The 17,952-nt window shown below is 44.6% G+C and overlaps 1 protein-coding gene across 2 annotated transcripts in view; it reads left to right on the forward strand.

Moving 5' to 3' along the window:
* Window positions 1-17,952, forward strand: part of rsrc1 (arginine/serine-rich coiled-coil 1) — a 193,465-nt gene that overhangs the window by 174,662 nt on the left and 851 nt on the right. The window contains exons 8-9 of one of the 2 annotated variants that reach the window (XM_065000175.1): window positions 14,179-14,285; window positions 15,667-15,783. In XM_065000175.1, coding sequence (XP_064856247.1) covers window positions 14,179-14,285; window positions 15,667-15,783 — 224 coding nt within the window. The remainder of the gene's footprint in view (window positions 1-14,178; window positions 14,286-15,666; window positions 15,784-17,952) is intronic. The other variant, XM_065000176.1, reaches the window with a different exon arrangement.

A 17,952-nucleotide genomic window follows, 5' to 3' on the forward strand; every position in this document is an offset into this window, starting at 1 on the left:
GGTGTCGTTTGACTTAGCAAACGAGGATCGGATGTCGTCGACCTTCTTTTCAAAATGGTTGACGAAGTCATCTGCAGAGAGGGAGGAGGGGGGAGGATTCAGGAGGGAGGAGAAGGTGGCAAAGAGCTTCCTAGGGTTAGAGGCAGATGCTTGGAATTTAGAGTGGTAGAAAGTGGCTTTAGCAGCAGAGACAGAAGAGGAAAATGTAGAGAGGAGGGAGTGAAAGGATGCCAGGTCCGCAGGGAGGCGAGTTTTCCTCCATTTCCGCTCGGCTGCCCGGAGCCCTGTTCTGTGAGCTCGCAATGAGTCGTCGAGCCACGGAGCAGGAGGGGAGGACCGAGCCGGCCTGGAGGATAGGGGACATAGAGAATCAAGGGATGCAGAAAGGGAGGAGAGGAGGGTTGAGGAGGCAGAATCAGGAGATAGGTTGGAGAAGGTTTGAGCAGAGGGAAGAGATGATAGGATGGAAGAGGAGAGAGTAGCGGGGAGAGAGAGCGAAGATTGGGACGGCGCGATACCATCCGAGTAGGGGCAGTGTGGGAAGTGTTGGATGAGAGCAAGAGGGAAAAGGATACAAGGTAGTGGTCGGAGACTTGGAGGAGTTGCAGTGAGGTTAGTGGAAGAACAGCATCTAGTAAAGATGAGGTCGAGCGTATTGCCTGCCTTGTGAGTAGAGGGGGAAGGTGAGAGGGTGAGGTCAAAAGAGGAGAGGAGTGGAAAGAAGGAGGCAGAGAGGAATGAGTCAAAGGTAGACGTGGGGAGGTTAAAGTCGCCCAGAACTGTGAGAGGTGAGCCGTCCTCAGGAAAGGAGCTTATCAAGGCATCAAGCTCATTGATGAACTCTCCGAGGGAACCTGGAGGGTGATAAATGATAAGGATGTTAAGCTTGAAAGGGCTGGTAACTGTGACAGCATGGAATTCAAAGGAGGCGATAGACAGATGGGTAAGGGAGAAAGAGAGAATGACCACTTGGGAGAGATGAGGATCCCGGTGCCACCACCCCGCTGACCAGAAGCTCTCGGTGTGTGCGAGAACACGTGGGCGGACGAAGAGAGAGCAGTAGGAGTAGCAGTGTTATCTGTGGTGATCCATGTTTCCGTCAGTGCCAAGAAGTCGAGGGACTGGAGGGAGGCATAGGCTGAGATGAACTCTGCCTTGTTGGCCGCAGATCGGCAGTTCCAGAGGCTACCGGAGACCTGGAACTCCACGTGGGTCGTGCGCGCTGGGACCACCAGATTAGAGTGGCCGCGGCCACGCGGTGTGGAGCGTTTGTATGGTCTGTGCAGAGAGGAGAGAACAGGGATAGACAGACACATAGTTGACAGGCTACAGAAGAGGCTACGCTAATGCAAAGGAGATTGGAATGACAAGTGGACTACACGTCTCGAATGTTCAGAAAGTTAAGCTTACGTAGCAGGAATCTTATTGACTAAAATAATTCAAATGATACAGTACTGCTGAAGTAGGCTAGCTGGCAGTGGCTGCGTTGTTGTTGTTCTATCTCTCTATAGTGCTGTTTCTTGTATTATATCATATGTCACCAAAATCACAAGAAGAACATATTGATGTTGATACCGCATTTCTGTCACTGTTTTAGAAATGTATTCGTCTTTGTTGCTATCATTCAGACATTGAAAGTGATATCCTCTCAATTAAATAAATCTGATTTGTATAATATTATTAATATGATAATAATCAATTGTCATTGGTATTCCATATTTAGTTGCTGCCCAGTAAAAGTCTACAAGTACATTATATTTCATAAGAATTTGAAATAATTGGCTTGGTCTGTCTCCCTTGTAATTAAGGTCTTTTGACTTCAACAGGATTTCTTGGAAAAATAAAGGTTTACACACAGTACCCAATGACAGGGAAAAATCTAATTTATTGAAAATGAAATACAAAAATCTAATTTACATAAGTATTCACACTCCTGAGTCAATACATGTGGTGAATCTTTCTGGGTCAGTCTCTAAGAGCTTTGCACACCTGGATTGTACAATATTTGCACTTTTTTTTTTTTTTAATTCTTCAAACTCGCTAGACAGCCATTTTCAAGTCTTGCCATAGATTCTCAAGCCATAACATTCAATGTCAACTTGGTAAGCAACTCCAGTGTATATTTGGCCTTGTGTTTTAGATTATTGTCCTGCTTAAAGGTGCATTTGTCTCCCAGTATCTGTTGGAAAGCAAACTGAGCCAGGTTTTCCTCTAGGATTTTGCCTGTGCTTAGCTCTATTCTGTTTCTTTTTATCCTAAAAAAAACTCCATAGTCCTTGCTGATGACAGGCATACCCATAACATTAACAAAATAATAGATAAACAAAAAATTATGCAGCCACCACCATGTGAAGAGTGATACTATATGAAGAGTGGTACTCAGTGACGTGTTGTTGGATTTGTATTCAGGACATGAAGTTCATATCTTTGCTGTGTTTTTTGCAGTTTTCTTTAGTGCCTTAATGCAAACAGGATGCATGTTTTGGAATATTTTTATTCTGTACAGGCTTCCTTCTTTTCACTCTGTCCTTTCGGTTAGTATTGTGGAGTAACTAAAATGTTGTCGATCCATCCTCAGTTTTCTCCTAAACAGCCGTTAAACTCTTAACTGTTTTAAAGTCACCATTGGCATCATGGTGAGTACCCAGAGCGGTTTCCTTAGTCTCTGGCAACTGAGTTAGGAACGATGCCTGTATCTTTGTAGTGACTAGGTGTATTGATACACCAAAGTGTAATTAATAACTTCACCATGGTAAAAGGGATATTCACGGTCTGCTTTTTCAAAATGTAGACCCATCTACCAATAGATGTTGACCCATCTACCCTTCTTTGTGAGGCATTGGAAAACCTCCCTGGTCCTTGTGGTTGAATCTGTGTTTGAAAGTCGCTGCTCGACTGAGGGACCTTAAAAAGATAATTGCATGTGCGGGGTACAGAGATGAAGTAGTCATTCAAAAATCATGTTTAGCACTATTATTGCACATAGAGTGAATCCATGCAACTTATTATGTGACTTGTTAAGCACGTTTTTACACCTGAAATTATATAGGCTTTCCATAACAAAGGGGCTGTTAAGACATGTAATCTTTTCAATTCATTTGTAAAAAATAAAATAAAAATCTAAAAACATAATTCCACTTTGACGTTATGGGACAGTGTGTGTAGGCCAGTGAGACGCAATCTCAATTTAATCCATTTTAAATTCAGGCTGTGACACAAAAAAAAGGAAAAATTCAAGGGGTGTGAATACTTTCTGGAGGCACTGTGTGTATTGTGTGTGCCGTTATATGGACCCCTAGACGATGGAGTGGTAGGGCCTGTCTGTGTCTGGACAGGGTCACACTCACATTGAGAAGTATGCAGGCGCAGGATGGCCAGGCTCTCTCACAAACACACACACACACGCTGCTGCTGGAAATCTCCCTGGGTGGCAGCCAGCCATGTGGCCCTCTAAAGTTTTTATTGTCAGACAGAGTTCATAGACGAGCCTGGAGGCGGGTCTTGTTTTTCTACCCTGTATAAGAGTGTTTGTAAATGCGTGTAGATGCCATTGCTCCGGTCAGTTTTCAAGGTGGGAAAGGGGTTTCCTGGGACAGGGTTAAAGTGTGTGGGGTGTGTGTGGGCGGGGGGCTCATTCGCACCTCATCAAGATGTAACCGGTGGTCCCAGACAAGACTGAAGGGGCTGTGGGGGACTGGGGGTGGTAGAGCAGACACCACTACGGCTGGGATAGGGTGACACTGGGTGACATGTAGAGGGGAAGGTTCACAGCCAGGACTTCGCAGGGCCAGGGCCCGGGTCCACCCCCAGACCTGGCTAGGGAGGGAGGGTGTGAATGAGTGACTGGGCTAATATGAAGTGTTCTGTCACTCTTCTGTCAGTTTTCTCATCGAAAGCAGCGAGAAGGGAACCTCAGTTTTATGTTTGTCATTCCATCCAGAGGTTGTTTCACTTTAGATATTGAAGAGTTTAATATTTTAAACTTATTTATTTATTTATTTATTTATTTTAAAATCTGAAATGAAAATGATTTACAAACGACTTGCACGCACACAAACAATCACACAGGCACAGTAGTTAGTTGAGTATCATCTATATTCACAATAGGCTTAGGTTCACAATCCGGTTAGGTTGTTCAGGTAACAGTTTGGTCTAGTGGGACACGTACTTGCTTCGAATGACAATTGAATTGTCATTTGAAAATGGACCCTTTTTACCACTGAAAAAGGAACTCATCATTCCTAAAGCCCAGTTGCTTGAATGCGTCATGAGGTCAGTGTTTTTCTGTGTTTCTGTCGTAAGTCCTACTTCATTAAGGTAAAGTGCAGGGTGATGCCGGTAAGGTAATCAATTAACCCTCTTAAGTTTATTAGGCTAAGAGGGGTTGGGAGGGAGTGGCACATGTTTAATTACCAGCCCCCCACCCAGGACCCACACACACCCCTCATCATGGCCATGACCTTTCGCTAGTTGAGATGGTCCAAAGCAGATCCTGAATCTGGCTACATAGAACCAGCCAGAGCCGCCTCAGGTTTGGAGAGGGAGAGAGGGAGGAAAACGGGTGAAAATAGAGAAAGGAAATCAATTATGGGGTGGGGGGGGGTTAGAAGTCAACAAGGCTGTAGGTCACCAGTGTTGTTTGTGTGTGTATGTTGTTTTCCTGGATTCTTGATTACATCATTTTCATTTTAAAGACCGTGCTCCAATTAAGTAATTAGTTGTCCAGGTGTTTCTTTAATTACCGGATCTGTTCTTAAGACATGCTGAGCAGACATGCTGACCAGACCAGGATGAGAGTGAAGAGCACTGCACCCCCTCCAAATCTCTCTCTCTCTCTCTCTCTCTCTCTCTCTCTCTCTCTCTCTCTCTCTCTCTCTCTCTCTCTCTCTCTCTCTCTCACTCTCACTCTCACTCTCACGCTCACACACTTGCGTACACACATACTCACACGCTAGCAGTGCACACTCATAGTGTTCAAATAACTTTATCAATTAAATATACTGGTAAATTGTATCTTATTTCTCATAAAGGGTATTACTCCATGTTTCGATTAAAGCTGGACTGCGGTTGAAACATGCATTTGAATCAGCCATTAAGCAAGATAATCATGTTTGAACATTACAATAAAATAATATTTTAGTATTGCACTCCCTCATAATGCACATGCACTAAAACACACTCATACACACAGAGAGGGTCTGGTCTTGAAGACGTCACGGTTCAGGCTGTGAAAGCTTCACATTTTAGTGGCACGCCGTGATACAGCACAGACACTGGCTGTCTGCTGACACCCTCACCTTACAGACACACACAGACAGGGAGTCACACAAACACACGGACACACACACACCTGTCTTTAGTTAACCCACAGTGCAGTCTGCACCCCTCACCCACATATCCCACCCTCCTTTTCCCCCCCATTTAACACCCACCCAGCTTGACAGTGCACTGGGCAGGGTAAGCGGACAGATCCGAAAACCCTCTTCCTTTCATGGTAAATAGAAGGCTTATGGCTCAAGTATTAGGGCTGCGTCTTAAATAACAACCTATTTGTATTTATTGCACTATCCATTGACATCTTTAATAACCTGATAAATATAGGTATTGCTGTCTGTCTCCTTGTGCTGTTTCTGTCTATGTGTACAGTCATGGCCAAAAGTTTTGAGAATGACACAAATATTAATTTTCACAAAGTCTGCAGCCTCAGTTTGTATGATGGCAATTTGCATATACTCCAGAATGTTATGAAGAGTGATCAGATTAATTGCAATTAATTGCAAAGTCCCTCTTTGCCATGCAAATGAACTGAATCCCCAAAAAGCATTTCCACTGCATTTCAGCCCTGCTACAAAAGGACCAGCTGACATGTCAGTGATTCTCTCGTTAACACAGGTGTGAGTGTTGATGAGGACAAGGCTGGAGATCACTCTGTCATGCTGATTGAGTTCGAATAACAGACTGGAAGCTTCAAAGGGAGGGTGGTGCTTGGAATCATTGTTCTTCCTCTGTCAACCATGGTTACCTGCAAGGAAACGTGTGCCGTCATCATTGCTTTGCACAACAGTACAGAGCTTGCTCAGGAATGGCAGCAGGCAGGTGTGAGTCATCTGCACGCACAGTGAGGCAAATACTTTTGGGGGATGGCCTGGTGTCAAGAAGGGCAGCAAAGAAGCCACTTCTCTCCAGGAAAAACATCAGGGACAGACTGATATTCTGCAAAAGGTACAGGGATTGGACTTCTGAGGACTGGGGTAAAGTCATCTTCTCTGATGAATCCCCTTTCCGATTGTTTGGGGCATCTGGAAAAAAGCTTGTCCGGAGAAGACAAGGTGAGCGCTACCATCAGTCCTGTGTCATGCTAACAGTAAAGCCTCCTGAGACCATTCATGTGTGGAGTTGCTTCTTAGCAAAGGGAGTGGGCTCACTCACAATTTTGCCTAAGAACACAGCATGGTACCAACACATCCTCAGAGAGCAACTTCTCCCAACCATCCAGGAACAGTTTGGTGATGAACAATGCCTTTTCCAGCATGATGCCATAAGGCAAAAGTGATAAGTAAGGGGCTCGGGGAACAAAACATCAATTTTTTTTGGTCCATGGCCAGGAAACTCCCCAGACCTTAATCCCATTGAGAACTTGTGGTCAATCCTCAAGAGGGGGTGGACAAACAAAAACCCACAAATTCTGACAAACTCCAAGCATTGATTATGCAAGAATGGGCTGCCATCAGTCAGGATGTGGCCCAGAAGTTAATTGACAGCATGCCAGGGTGGATTGCAGAGGTCTTGAAAACGAAGGGTCAACACTGCAAATATTGACTCTTTGCATCAACTTCATGTAATTGTCAATAAAAGCCTTTGACACTTATGAAATGCTTGTAATTATACTTCAGTATTCCATAGTAACATCTGACAAAAATATCTAAAGACACTGAAGCAGCAAACTTTGGAAATTAATATTTGTGTCATTCTCAAAACTTTTGGCCACGACTGTATGTATGATTGTTGTGTTTTGTGTGGGTCCCAGAAAGAGAAGCTATCGCTAAAGTCACAGCTAATGGGGAATTCACATTGAAACAAATAATAGGTGTTGCGTTATCAAATGTCCTCCACTCTATTAATTTACCCAAAAAAGCATAGAAATAAGAATTAAAAGAATGGACTTGGAATCTCTGACTGTGGCAATTGACTGATAAACTCATGGGTACACTCACAATGGCTGCCTGGTATTGTAATGCAATAATTTCCACTGTATTTAGCAATGTTTTATCAACTGATGCTGGATTCCCATAGTAATGTAGAATGTTCATTCAAATAATACTAACTCGACAAATCACAGCACAGATTGAAGGGTACAGTTCCTGCTTTTACTTCCTGGCATGGGTACCCTCAAAATGGCTGCCAGTACACCCATCATGCCACCATTGACTTGAATGGAGACGCCTTTAATATAAATTCTTATTTCTATGCAAAAGAGTGAGTGTGAAAATGTGTGTGTGCGTGACATGGCATCATTCTTTATCTATCTGATCCCAAGGTCTATAGCCATAACAGACTGCAGACAGGTGTGGAGTGTCACCCCACTGATTATAGGGGTTGATTGAGGAGAGAGAGGGATGATGGGAAATTAGAAATAGAGATGTTGGAGGAGATAGGAGGTGCTGGGCGCGTGGCGGCGGTGTCTGCCTGTCATTAGGCTCTGTGTTAGGGTAATTCATTCATTATTGGTCCCTTTATTGAGTGAAGAGTGGAGATGATGCTTATCTCTCTAGGAGACATCGGCGAGGCCAGGACGCACAAGGTGTCTGTCCTCAGCTACTCTGACTAGGACACTGGCTGTCAATATGGGGTCACGTACTCAGGAACTATTCTGGGCCGGAGATCATCCATCCAACCTTCATCTATCTCTCCGTCTGTCTATCCTTCCAACCTTCAACCATCTGTACATCCATCCATCCATCTTAAACCCGACTGAAAATGTAGGCTACACATAAAAAACATTGAAAAGACGAGACTGTATTAATAGCAATGTCATTTAAACACATTTGTGCTTCAGGTTAAACTCAGGGCTCAGGAGAGGGCTGTCATAGTCTTTCTGTTGCTGTTCAGTTTAAAGTATTGTGATAGGTGAGCATTTAGAGTGAGCATTGGGTTTAGTATAGAGGGATCCCTTGAGTTGCTAGTGGGGCTCCCAGATTTACACAGAGGTCGGTGGTCATGATTGGTGTATGTGGGACATTAGTGTTGTGACAAGCGACTTCAGGGGTCACACTGAAAATGACAGTGATCAAGGAGAGGGTCCACCCAGGGCAATTGACACAGTGATAAGGATGTTAGGATCATGGGAGCTCGGCACGCGTCGCTTACGTATTGATGGGACGTGTATGTTTTGAGGAGGAGGGGATGCTTGGTTGATAAGGAGCTGTGTGTGTGTGGTCCCATGGGGACCCTGCGATGCGGCTGTGGCAGCATCATTAGAACAGCTCGGGCCACCTGCTGTGGTACTGGGCGGTCCCCTCCCTCCCTTGGACATCTGGCCCAGGCTGCCACTGTGTCTCCCTGGTGTGAGCCCCCAAATCCCCCAGCCACAGGGGCCAGCATGACGTGTTAGCATGCATAGCACAGCAGCACTGTAGATCACAACACTTCAACATAACACATCACAGAGCAGAATGTAACATCACACAACAGCACCCCACGGCAGCATGCTTTGTCACAACACAACAGTTCAACGTAACAGCACAGCTCGGCAACGTAAGACAACTTGTCAGACAACACAGCAAAACAGTACACATCACATAAGAGCATATAACAACACAAACAAATCCGATCACAGTACAGCTCAACATAGCACATATCACAGCTCAACACATCACAATATCTGTCTTATTATTTCTACCCCCTGAGTTGGGTTATCAAGTGTATGGGTGATCCCTCTCTATCACTCTATTATGGGACAGCTTGCACACATACCCCTCTTTTTCCAATGATGGTTCTTGGAATGCAATGATAGTCAAATCATCTCTATGTGGTTCATATAATGATGGGTTGAGTCAACTTGCACTGGTTTTTATCTGCTGTTATTTACCCATCTGATGTTATTTTCTTTGTGTTACTCTTTCTGTTTCTCTCCCATTTCTCTTGCTTACCACTGCCTTTTTTTTCCTTGCTCTCTCTCTCGCTTTCTCTATCCAACTCCCTCTCCTCCCCTCATTGAGATCTCATTTGTCAAGGCCGGGAGCAGCAGACAGGCAGCAGGGTATTAGTTATGCAAATATTGACGTGCCGCTTTGGCCTGGTAGCTATCAATTGAAATCAGCAAATCGATGGGCCTAATAGCTCCTCATTACGCACTTGATGCATTTTCAGGGCTAGCATCAGAAGCTGTCAGCGCGCCGTAATCAATGCAGTCCAGAACTATTACCTGACCACCGGGCCAGACACATTTTTAATAACCCAGCCTTTGTTTCTGTTTTTGCTTTTTCTCTGGGCAGCGATGGGCTGGCTAAGAATGTGTTTTAAGATTTACTGAGTCATCTGTGAGGAGATAAATACCTGCAGGTAGCACTCACGTGTGCGTGTGTACACACACATTACTAACACACACACACACACAATGGCTTTGGTTTACACTGATGAAGAGCTAAGCTAAATCACTGGGGGTTCACTTTGGGGGACACTCCCAAACAGACAGGGCCAGATGGATAGATTAAAAATGTGTCTTTTAAGGGTGAATGCTGGTTAATGGATTTTAAGATTCTATTGAATTGATATGTATCTTCATGCATAAACTCAGAGTTCGGGCAGATATATGAAAATTGTACAGTTGGCCTGGTTTTGCTCCACTGTTGCTTTATTTCAATAATCGGACATTTGGGTTGAATGTGGATTTTTGGGTTAGTGATAACTTGGATGTTTTCGGACTGAGAAGATTCATCAATCCAATTTGGTTTGGACGTAATCCCAGACCCAGTCATGTATTAAACAACATGTTTAGGCCTCAAGAAGGAACACTTTGATGCCTAAGGAAGTGCTACAGTATTTCAGTGTATAGCTATCTCAATGCCCCCTAGCGCTGAATGAAACGAACCGTATGATGCCAAGTGAACCGTGTGTTCAGTGTACTTAGCTTAGCGCGAGGTTACGCAAACAACAAGAGCAACCCACAGGTAGGCCAAGACCCACAGGGGATCCACCAATAGGAACATAGCTGCTCCGGTTGCTCTGTTACCCTGGCGTACCGGTAAGGAAGATGGTAAACAGAGGTGAGTAAAAGTGTGTGTACAGTATCTGTGTATGTCTCTCTGTGTGCATGTGCATGACTGTGTGTGTACATCTGCGTGTGTGTGTGTTGTGGCAGGGATAAATCATTGGAGGCGAGGGTTATTGGAAATGCAGGGAGATGAAAGACTGAAGAAGCCAGTAATTGCCTTAAAGATCAGACTACAAAGCATTACTTTAGATTTTACTAGGCCAAGCCGGCAACAAAAGAGCGGGTAATTTATGAGCTCAGTGTAAAAGAATAGCATAATTGCATTAAAAATGTATGATAATGAGCCCTAAAATGGGGAAGGTGGTTATTATGAAAGTTTGTATTCATCTTCCTCAGCTTGACTGATGGCTAGTGGCTTGATTAATGCCTTAATTTCTATCAATTAGCGAGCAAAAAATTTTGGGGAATGCGAGGCGATTCCCCTAAATTGAGCATTGAATTACATATTTTACTGCAGTGATAAGAGGGGCGGGGGGGGGACTCTGGTACTCACTGGAGCCGGGACACTGATGAGGGAGGTTGTGTTTTTCTGTCTGGCTGTCTTTTGCCGTATGTACTGCACATGCAATTTCTTTAATGGTGTTTGTGTTAATGCAGTGTTATTTTATGAAACAACAGGGTCTTGCTCTGGACCGACAGGACCACGTAGGATCATTCCCTGTGGTAGCGCCAGCCATCCCAACCGAAGCCAGCTCTACTCTGTCCAACTACATCCGCCATGTCAACAGTAGTCACATTTTTTTGCCGTTTTAACCCACTCACATTTTTTATTTCTTATTTTAATGTCACCATTAGGGTGGTCTTTGGTTGTCTTACCGCAAATATAACTCCAAAGCACCTTTTTGAATGTACTTTTAATTTGTGACCGACCTCTACACAACGTACAGTTCGTTTCTCTTATTTATTTGCTCGGGCAAAATGAGTGCCATCGTAATTTAGCTTGCGAGGTATGCGCTCAATTACTGGAATTAATCATTAGCAGCAATATATTCTGCTCTCGCTGTTACTGATTGACACAAGGCTTGACAAACGGTCTGGCACTGTAAAAATCTGGAGTAAAACAGCGCTATCCTCTGTTTGGATTCTGTCACTGCAGCAGAAACGACATCTTGCTCTCCCTCTCTCTCTCTTTCCCTCTCTGACGCACACACACACACACTTTCTGTCCCGGATGGCTTAGGAAATCTGCTTTCTTTCATTGGTGTTACTGATTTTCTCTCCTCTCCACCTTCTTAATCAATGAAGTAGACAAACAGCTATTTTGAGGGCACAATACGCTATTGATTCCAGGTTGCTCATCAGGATGCTGTTGGACTAATTTTGGTAATGAGTTTGCAAGTGTTTTCTGCCTGTCCCACACACTTAACACACACACATGCACATACACACACAGCCTAAGAGGCAGATCAATCACTAACCATTATTAAGCTCATTATAACCAGTGAAGACAAGGATGAAAAATGTAAGGACTCTCAATATGGTCTAGTTTATTGATCATTCTGGTTTGACACCCCCAGCAGGTCACTCATAATGGTCATAAGACCATTTAAAGGCCTACTTCACTGTTTACAGCCATTTTGGATGGATAACTGTATGGAGAATCATACTGCAGTTGAATGAAAATATTGAGCTGTCGTTAACGTGCTGTATATTGAAGGCATTCTTTCTAGTCTTTTCCTGTCTCTTTATGTCCCCCTCTCGCTTCTCTCTGTCTTTCTCTCATCGCCGACAGACGAGCCCTGCCAGTAATGTGGGGACAATTGAGTCATGCCGCTAAATTAATTAGCCGGATAATGTGTCAATATTCAATATTAACTTTGACCCCTCTGCTCTCCACTCCGCTGCTCGGCCTGCGCGGGTATTGATTTTTGTCTGGTCTGTATCTGGTCCCGGCCTTCTCTCTCAAAGTCTATTATTTTTAATTTTTCGATGAAATACATATCTTTCCCCACTGACATCTGTCAAACCGCATATGGAAGTCATTTTATCTACCAATAATGTGTTTGTCAAAAAGTATGAGGCTTTAATGGATTCCGTGGGCCTCGTCCATCCACTCTGTCACCTGCTCGACGGGCTGTCATTGATATATCTGGGCAGATAGGGTGGGAGGGGGCTACGGTGTGTGTGTGTGTGTGTCCTTTATTAAGACTCTTACCTCAGAGTGCAAAGGGTGAATTCATCGATCACTGATTGAATAAACGGGATTCATGGTTGACCAGTTGACAGATTTGTCTCTCCTTCAAACTTGGACACACACATATGCGCACAATACTCCTGATGATGCTGTGGCTGTCATGTGAAGGACAGGCCACAGTCTTCAGGAGGATATTGGGCCGGCGCTCCCGTTCTCCCTCTTGCTGCACATTCATGGTAATAACTATTTTTGGAGACGCCACATCTATTTTTCTTTCTCTTCTTCTCGTCACGTAACAAGACATACTTTCATGGATGGGAGGCTTAATTCCAGTTGTCAGTCAGTTGTCCAATTATCCCAGTAAATATAAATGGAAACTAAGTTTGTTTGAACAACATTATGTCCTCCTATTTTGTTACTTTTACCTCACTGTGTGTGTGCACGCGTGCGTGCCTGCAGTATGGACTGAGGCAAAAATTGAGAAGTGTGTGTGTGTTGCTGTGCCGCTCACATTTACCAAATGAAATATGAATCTATTCATTAAACACGCGCCCCAGAAAGATCTGTTGTGACAATTTCTCTGTGACAGTTAATGGATGCATTTCATTCCTGTCATTAGCTCAAAATGGTGCGTCTTCGGTGTGAGTGTGTGTATTTGTCCGTGTATGCGTGTGTGTTCTTGTGCGCACTCGATTTTACGCATCTGTGTTTTTCATTGTGAGCCATTACAGCCCACACCTGTTCATTGAAACTCTTTCATTTCCCTACCAGGTACTGTAGTCACAGCTTCTGTTATTGAAGCATATGCAGACTCACTGGAGGTCTCTCTCTGTGCACCTCTCTCTTCTACATGGAACTCAGACAGGAGTGTCTCTCAGATTGACAGCTAGATAGATGGAAGTGTGCAGGGGAGGATGAAATGATAGGTAAGCGAGGGATGAATATTGACTGATTGGTGGAGAGATTGACAGGCGAAAGAAGAAAAGTATTGTTCAGACTCTTACAGCTCCTACCTTTCCAGACACACGTTCATAAATCAAAAATGTGCCTTCCGCCTATGTCTTTTTAATTTGATGTGTACCATTTTGATTTATTTAGATTTTTTCACACTTTAAATAGTTTCATTGTAAGAGAATCGGCTGTGCTCACTGAGATTTGCTTAAAGGGGAATCAACAGTTGAAACAATAACATAGCGGATACCCCACCTCTGTTTTGGTAAACAGCTGAGGGATGAGCCTGGTGAAATGAAACTACTCTTAATTTCATAGACAGGGCTTTTGAGGCAATGACTGATCATCCAATATATCACAATTATAGTTTTCCTAAATATACTGTGATCCTCAGCTACATCCCAAATGCACTACTTTTGGCACATAGGGCTCTGGTCAAAGTAGTGCACAATATAGGCAATAGGGTGCCATTTGGGACGGATCAACCTTCTTTGTTGTTTGTCTTGTTTCATGGAGGTAGGCCCCAGCCCTGACCCCTGTCAAGACCCCCTATCTAATCTCTCCTTTAAAATAATACAGAGATTTGGTCACATCAGAGATTTCTTAGCAGGTGCCAAAGAGCATTACTACCAGAGAACCTGGACATCAACCTGGAGTCAAGCATCCTAAATGTAATTGGTTCACTTCCCCTGATGTCCCTGCTGTGTCAACGTGACTCGAGGGCGACTAACAAATCCCAGTGTGTGTGACCTCTCCCCCCTAACACTGCTAACCTCTTCCTCCTCTCTCTCTCGCTCTCTTTCTGTGTTTCTGTTTCCAGAGGGGACGTCGCTGGCGGAGCAAGTGCGAAGGATAAAGGACATTGAGGCCATTGAGAGCGAATCCTTTGTTCCCCAGGCTTTCAAATCATCCCGAGACAGTGTCAAGGTGCGTTTTCTCTCTCTCCTTCACTTCTTTCACTCTCTTATTTGATTTTTTCCCTCCCCCCTCCAGTTTTTATTCCATCTGTCCGAGGGCGGCTCCCGGACCCAAATTAAACCATTCCCATTCAATGCCGTTTGCTCCATCCGTTTGTACAGGAGGAGAGAGGGGGCCTGCCGGGACTGTTTATTTTTTTTATCTGCTCGGCCACCACAAAAGCCACTGCGGCGGGCCTCTGTCCCTCGCACTCTCTCTCTGTCTCCACAGACACAGCGGCAGAAGCACAGAAGTCATTATTGAAATGCTCCTGCCTGAGAAAACGTGGAGGATATTAGATTTATTGGCAATCATTGCCGATCCTGGGAGGGTTAGGACTAAAGGTGACAGTCCAAGTGGAGCTGGTTGATAGATTACACCAGGCACTGGGACCGGGACCTGTGTCTACCGCTCTGTGCTGTTGCTCTTTCTTTCTTTATCTCTCTCTCTCTCTCTCTCTCTCTCGTTCACTCATCACGGCTCTACCTGGCCCGTGTAAGTGGTGTGATAGGCAAAGGGAGGCGATAGAGTGTAGTTGAATGCACCGATTGTAAGTCGCTCTGGATAAGAGCGTGTGCTAGATGACCAAAGTTTAAATGTAATTGAGATACTTCTTGTAGTTAAGGGTCCTCAGCTCAGAAGCACAGTCCCTAACCGGAGGCTCCCAGGGGCCAAACACCTGCAGCCCTCTGCAGTTAGCACTCAATTAGCCACCGATGTACACCCGGCATCTTCAAATAGAGGCCCTAATAAAATAATGAGGATATAGGGTGCAAGTCAAGTTTTAAACCCTTTCCATCAGGCTCCACATGCATGCACATACACTCTCCTCAGTTTTAGTTTTTATTTATTCACACCAAAGAAAAACGGTGTCCCTCCCAGCTGCAGGAAGTGAATGTGTTAAACAAAGTTGCGCTCACACACACACAGCTCAGAAGACCCAGTTAGTACTTCAGACCTATACTCCCACTGCCATCTTCTGGCCAAACACGAACACTGCATCTGTTGGATTTGTCATTGCTCTGCACTAGTGGTGTTCTAGCTTGTTTGTGCAAGCAGCACATTTGTTGTTCTTGTCAGACAATTTGAGGTGATGAATAAATGGGATATTCCACTACTATACCATGTGATTGATATGTGTAATCTGACTTGGTGTGATGTAGAATTCCAAAATTCTGGTTACTTTCCCAAAATGCCTAGGTTTTCCAGAAATGCCGACTAGATGATTCCTGGAATTAGGAGGGAATAAGCAGGAAGTGTAGAATCACCTAACCAGGATATCTGGAGAACCTGGGAAGTTTGCAGCCCTTGTGTAATGTTAGATCAACTGGCATTCTGTATGTGTTTTTAGACCGAATCAGTGAAAGTCGAGCAGGAACCGGACGACCCACCTCTGCTCCTAACAGACGTGAGCTCTCTACCTACCACAATCCGCTACAACGACAGCGACACGCTAGCACACCCCAGTGTAAGTTCTCCCCTATCACACACACACACTCTTTTCTGATTGGGACACACAAATGCACACACACACACACACACCGAGGAATATGAAAGGTTACTGGAGTATTGCAGAGATTGTCTCACGGTGTTGGGCCCACTTATCACCCACACGTCCCCTCAGAATCTTTCACTCACACACACACACACCAACCCCATGACGATCAAACATTTCCATCCACACAGAGTCAGGCCTTAGAATAGGAAATTAAGCCTAACTTTAAACCCTACCCCCCCACCCCTCCTTGGAAGAGCTGTGTGGTCATTTATCTCGCCGCGGGGGAAAGTGAGTTAGCCCTGACACATACAGATCAAGCTCACGACAGCCTGATCTATGGCAGCAATATGCCCCAGGCGGGGGAGAGCCAATCAGGAATAATGATTCCCCATTACCCCTACTGTAGATACTGTCATCTCAAACTCGTTACTGCTGCGACTCCCCAGAACCTGGGCCATGGGAGTGGGGGGGGGCTGATCTAGTCATCGTGTCGAACCCTAGATAACACACAGCGAACGGTGTACACCCCATACTGTGGTTTAGGCCGTGTGTGTGTGTGCGCGTCGTCGTGTTTAAGGTGAGAAATGAGTGATTTACAAGGCCATTACACACCAGACACTGCATATTTAGCTCTCCTAAGCTATCAGACTCACGTTGGATAAATCAAACGTCATTATATACACACAGAGACAATGGATATGAAGAGATGGAGGTGATCTGTCTTTTGAAGTGGTTTTTCTTTGTCAGGCGGGCCCGTGCTCTGTGAAAGGCTGCTGTGGATCTTTAGGGTGTCTTTAACCTCCAAATTGTAGAAAACAAAAAATCGAAACCTGCACTTACATTTGCCTTAAGTGGATTGTGTGACCAGGTTGTAATCATATGGTTCCCTTGACAAATGTTCTTATCAAGGCAGAGAATGTAGGCCTCTTGGTAGGGTTTCAAAATTCTAACAAAGATTTTGGATAACCAGGGAATTTTGGAAAAGATACCGGAATTTTGTGTTCCTACTTCTTAGTGTACTGCACATGATACTCAATGGGGAAAATAAATGATCCATTCTAGACAATAATCGATACATAATACATATACTAGACACACACATCTTTGGACAGTTTATTATGTACACCCGAACCCCCCTTGGCCTCGAATAGCGCGAATTCTTTGCGCCATGGATTCTACAACCTGTACCGGGCAGCACGGGTCCATTGACAGGGTGGTGTACCTAATAAACTGTCCGGTGAGGGTACTTCTGTCACTCACCACAGCCATGCAGCCCCAGTAGTATCCCATCATGGCTAATCTGACCTTGGTACAAAAAAGTGATTTATTTTTTTAATACTAATAATAAAAGCGTTCAATTGAGCCTGTCCGAAGTTCCTGGTGAGTGGGGTTTGCACTTTTGGGATTATTCCATTGGTTACGCTGTGCAAGCCACATATACACGAGTTGCTGGTCCATGTTGACCCCAATGCTTCCCACAGTTTTGTCAAGTTGGCTGGAATCCTTTGTGGACCATTCTTGATACACAAGGGAAACTGTTGAGTGTGAAAAACCCAGCAGCATTGAGTTCTTGACACAAACTAGTGCGCCTGGCACCTGGCATACCCCATTCAAAGGCACTTAAGTATTTTGTCATTCACCCTCAATGGCACACACATCCATGTCTCAATTGTCTCAAAGCCTAAAAATCCTTCTTTAACCCATCTCCTCTTCATCTACACTGTTTTGAAGTGGATTTAACAAGTGACATCAATAAAGGATCATAGCATTCACCTGGTCAGTCTGTCATTGAAAAAGCAGGTGTTCCTAATGTTTGGTACACTCACTCATCCAAATTGACTTACAGCAGTGAGTGCTTATATTTTTTGCGTGGGTAGCCCTCATAGGGATTCGGACCCACGACCCGGCTGTTGCTAACGCCATGTTCATACCAACTGAGCCACGTAGGACCATGTCAGGCAAGCTAAAGGAAGCACCTTTCAATCAACACAGGTCTGTGGCTGACTCGTGGTCAAGTTATGGCCATGTGCCAGGTTGGGGTCAATGCTGGGTTAGTTCAGTAGGGCCCGTGTGTCAGGCTCATGACCATTGTGGCAGGTGTGCTGCCCAGACCGGTTGCGGGGGGGGGCCTTCACTTTG

This window comes from Oncorhynchus nerka, linkage group LG14 (genome assembly GCF_034236695.1).
Source record: "Oncorhynchus nerka isolate Pitt River linkage group LG14, Oner_Uvic_2.0, whole genome shotgun sequence".
Lineage (NCBI taxonomy): Eukaryota > Metazoa > Chordata > Actinopteri > Salmoniformes > Salmonidae > Oncorhynchus > Oncorhynchus nerka.